Source organism: Gossypium arboreum, chromosome 13, assembly GCF_025698485.1.
Source record: "Gossypium arboreum isolate Shixiya-1 chromosome 13, ASM2569848v2, whole genome shotgun sequence".
In the NCBI taxonomy this organism is placed as follows: Eukaryota; Viridiplantae; Streptophyta; class Magnoliopsida; order Malvales; family Malvaceae; genus Gossypium; species Gossypium arboreum.
The window spans coordinates 46,253,623-46,258,267 of NC_069082.1; the positions used below are offsets into that span (position 1 = coordinate 46,253,623).

General features: G+C 35.8%; 1 protein-coding gene across 1 annotated transcript; it reads right to left on the reverse strand.

The window, feature by feature from the left end:
- Positions 1-933: 933 nt before the first annotated feature.
- On the reverse strand, positions 934-4,148 carry LOC108450503 (uncharacterized). The gene is made up of 7 exons (XM_017748158.2): positions 3,878-4,148; positions 3,567-3,767; positions 3,333-3,399; positions 2,896-3,227; positions 2,518-2,659; positions 2,081-2,206; positions 934-1,558 (listed from the first exon to the last, which is right to left on the reverse strand). The coding sequence occupies exons 1-7, from the start codon at positions 3,897-3,899 to the stop codon at positions 1,174-1,176; spliced, it is 1,275 nt and encodes a 424-aa protein (XP_017603647.1). The 5' UTR covers positions 3,900-4,148; the 3' UTR covers positions 934-1,173.
- Between the last annotated feature and the right edge of the window lie 497 nt (positions 4,149-4,645).

The window sequence follows — 4,645 nt, forward strand, 5'->3', positions numbered from 1 at the left end:
AAGTGGATCAAGGCAGTGAGTTTATTTCTTGGAACATAATTTTATTTATTTTTCAGTGAGATAAAATATTAGTAGTCAAAATCAAGTATGTACGTGAACTGAAAAATGTAATAATCCTTAATCAATTTCTTTTATCATTCAGTGAGTTCTTCATTTTATGATGAATCATCTGAATATGAAGTAGACAACACACAAGCCACTTTGACAATTGAAATATATCTTCACACTAAAAAATATTTGTAAAAAAACTTGTTTAACCATTCAAGCATCTCGACATTGATAACTTTCACCTTTGCAATTCGGGATCCATTAATAACCGCTCTTAACTTGTTTGTAAAATTACAAAATTTGAGAAAGCAAAAATTAAGGCAAGGCATTTATAGTAAGTTATCCTAAGAATAGTTATTTCCTTCTGTATATAGAATAATCGAGAAATTTTATTCTGAAAATACAATGCTTTTACTCGATTTAAACAATTCGTTGCATTTGAATTGCTCAAAATCAGAACAAACCTAGAACACCAAAGAATGAAAGAAAGCTTTGTAGTATTTTTACTTGAACTAGATAATCCTAACTCTAATTCGAAGCCTCTTGAACTGGATAATCCTAACTCTAATTCGAAGCCTTTATATATAGTACACTAATAATTGCTTAAATGCCCCTCTAGAGGGTACAACCTTTTGGGATAAATGATTACAACCATTTGGATTAAATTGAAAAGTTTTTAACTATTCATTTGGGATACGATAATTTGTACTTCAATTTTCTGAACCCACCTTATCTATAATTCTATGTTTCCTTCTTTCTTAAACAATTATTATTATTATTTTTTACTATAAGCATTTTCATTGTGTTTCTTCAATGAAATCTTTTAACTAGATCGTATTTATAGATGAAGAAATAAACATAAGGATGCCTAAAATGCTGAGGGAATTGTTGGAAAATTCTAATTTTCACCATTTATGTCATATTACTGTTATTTTTTGTCTTGGTAATCCTATAATGTTCAAAATTAGACCTCATCAATCACATGGAATTTACTCTAATCTATTGAACACAAGAAATGAACCAATGTATTCTGAGCCACGTGAAAGAAACCCACAATATAATATGAGTAGCATAAATAATTGAGAAGCAATCTCCTTTAAGGTGGACAACGTATCTGCCTAGTGACTACGTCTTCAACCATTCCAGGCAAGGACACAAGCCCCAGCAAAACCTAGCAGGATAGTAGTCCTTCAAGTACACCTCCCGGCTTAATCCAAAGATGTAGAAGCTGAAAAATTGACGATGACGAGACATGGTGACACGTGTCACCGGCACCACTGAGATCATATGTCTCTCGCATATGACCCTGGCTGTAGGAGGTATAAAAGGCCTGTCTTGGATAACATCAAAAGAGAACTGGTTGAGGAAGAAAGAATCAGCAAAAAAGGCTGGACTGCACTGAGATGCCTGGGTGTTGCACAACTGAACCCCTTTAGCCCTATGGAAAATCTCATCCGGCACCAATGCTGCTCCACTTGTTACACTTACTTTTCGAGTTGAAAGTGTCTTCCTATCAACAAAAATGATAATTCCAGTAATTGAAGGGGCTCCAAGCACACAGGTCTACGGGCAAGTTCTGTATGTTCTTAATACTTCTTAGGAATCATTCTAGGGAAATTCTTTTGACTGGAAATTGCCATTGGTGATAAGACTGAGCAGGAGATGATTTGAAATGGGAGATTATATAGAAATGGCAAACTATGCTAAGGATCTATCTGATATAATAGCCAGAAGCTGCATATACATAATTCTGATTTAAGAAAGCAGAACCAGGAAAGTATACCTCCTGATTGAAGTTCAGTATTAGAAGTTATCTTCAAAGGTAAGTGCCACTGATACAGAATTTCAGCATCCAAATGACAAGAAGCACTAACATTGAGTTTAATATATATGAATGTGCTCAAAAAGACAAATCCAAATATCATATATTGGATCATCAAGCTTCGGCAGTTGTGCAAAGAATATTTCCAACAAGTATCCCCAGGTAATGGCAGCATAAAACTTTAATAACAAGACATATTGGCATGCTTACCATTTAATAATGGCAATTTTGAGAGTCGACAGAGAACCACTTCCATGACATGTTTTACATTGTAGTAAGCCACGAGATCCACAAGTTGCACAAGGAATCTTTCCTTTTCCATCACAATTTGTGCATCTGCAGAGATATAATCACCAGTGAAAAGTGATTAATATAAAAGACTCAATACCTAGGAAGAAAAAAGTGTGAGACTAGTAAGAAACCAACTAGAAAATTAAAGGCTGGGATGTTATATATGGGGTTTATTGCCAAGAAATTTCAAACTAGAATACCCATACAGAAGTTGAGGCATGCTAATTAAACAAGGTTCCCTGAAATCATTCATGGTTGTAACGTAAAATAAAGATAAACCATATGATTCATATGTTTGAACCAGTAGGCAACCATTTTGAAGGATAGTTTGATAAAATAAAGAAGAAACTGCTGACATAGTGTCTGATCCATCTCTGTGAGCAATTAATCCCCGTCCATAGCAAGCAGGGCACCGGAACATCTGATTTTGCTTGTAAAATCCAGGTTCCTGGTCCGCATTGCATGTTGGACATGCAATATCTCCTCGTCCTGCACAACCTGCAGATCTTTTTCTTAAACATTAATCCAAAGGCAAAGCTAAGCACTACTGTTATGACATGTATAAATGGTGAAGCAAGAAGCATTAGCGTGACAGGAAAGAGATAAAAAAACGAAGTAAACGAAACAGCTATTAAGAACCTTAAAAAGGCAAATATTTTGTGTACTAGACAAAATTTAAGAAGTAAAAACCTCCGATATTAATCCCATAGGCCACATTATTTCAGTAGCATTACCTGAACATTTCTCAACGGTCTCGCTACGAAGAATCTTGACTCGTGTTTCCTTATAAGGTACATAGAGAGCAGGGAATTGTGATCTTAGATCCAAGTCCCAAAGACCAAGTTCAGGACCTTTATCCTTTCCATCAATGTTGCCACCATGGTAAGGTTCTGTTTCGCTGACTAATTCCCTCTCCTCTAAGAAAGTTTCTAGAGTCCCCACGTAAACATTGCAATCCTCAACAGCATGGATCTTCCATGTTCGAGCAGGACGACTCCCCCAACAGCATCGATGGCCAACATGATCGATGAGCAATTCTCGTATCTCTACCTCGTCCAATAATTGCCTGCATGTACATCACTAATTTAATCAGTGTATGCTACTAGCTGATGTTTAAGCATTCAAGGGTGTTCCAAAAACTATCCTATTTATTATATTAAGGGGTGTTTACCTCCGAAAATCGTTGGAGTATGTGCCATAGTCTGTTGTGTAAGGACCTTGATGAAGGATAGCTTCCTCTGGAACAAGTAATTAAACCAGCAAACTGTAAGAGTTCACAACTTACCCAACATTAACAACCCAGTATCCGATAGTTAATTCAGGAATGAACAATCTAAAGCAACTCAAATTCTTGACTTCATAACGAAAAAGATAACACCTTTCCCAGCTTATATATTGGAGATACCGTTAGGAAGGGGCTCGGGGGAGTTGATAAAAGGAGCGTGAATGGATGGCGGGTAATGGCCGGAAAATGAAGTGGCTGACCGAATCTCTTTGATACTAACTTCCGCTCCCGCCAAAGAAGTTGTTGGAATCACCGACCCAGTTCTCCCCACGTACTGATACGACCGCAACCTCTCGCTCTCTTCAGTTTCACTTCTTTTCTCTTAAAAACCCAAGATTTATGAAGGATCAGTCCATCATTACCATGATTTAAAACATCTTAAAATATCAAACGGAAGTGGAAATAGAAGGGGAACAATAAACGGGCTTTACCTGAGAGAAGAGGCTGTTCCATAGATTTTCGTTGGCAATTGCAGTGCTGCAATGGTGCAGATAACTGATGATTAATGGGGCAAAATTTCTTGGAAGGAAGCTGGAGAACATAAAATTAAAAATGTCATAATCTGTTTCGTGGTAATGAAATGAAGATTGAAGCGTAATTATGTTTTGCCATTACTAATATAGCAACTGTTTCTTTCTTTGTCTCTTTTTTTCTTTTTTTTGAAATAATCAGTTGGATGCACGCGCTATACTCGGGAAGAAAGAAAACCGATTTCTTGGGCCATAACCCATTGAATATCCGGTTAGGCTTGGCCTAATAAAATGGTACTCAAAGGCCCAATTGTCAAAAGCCTACAACAGCATCCCCCTGTGTTCCGCGTGACCACTTACTCACCCTAATAAAAACAATGTTTTCGGAAGTTAATCATTAAACCACTCAAATCATTAGTTTTTGATTCAGTTAATAAGAGGTTGATTTGATTTAATTAAATAAGTTATAAAAATATATATTTTTAAAAAGGATGGATTTAATAAAATTTTTTAGCCTTATTCAATCAATTTCGAACGGTTTGTGAGTCAATTGATTTAACTCCTATCTCTAGATTGATACATCAATTGATACCTAGTCTAACTAATCTAACCAACCAACAAATTTGATCCGATTCAAATAACATTGAAGAAAATGAAAAAACCGATTTGGAATTTAGTGTTAGGTTTAATTTTATTAAATTTAGTTTGTGTTATAAAATCAAGAGAGAT

Excerpts from the sequence above, each read along its gene's own strand:
- LOC108450503 (XM_017748158.2), bottom strand. The coding sequence starts at position 3,899 with ATGGAACAGCCTCTTCTCTCAG. Across the intron at positions 2,207-2,517 it reads AGAGATGGATCAGACACTAT|ATGCACAAATTGTGATGGAA; the intron begins GTCAGCAGTTTC and ends ATATCTCTGCAG. Across the intron at positions 1,559-2,080 it reads AAAATTGCCATTATTAAATG|GAAGACACTTTCAACTCGAA; the intron begins GTAAGCATGCCA and ends TTTTGTTGATAG.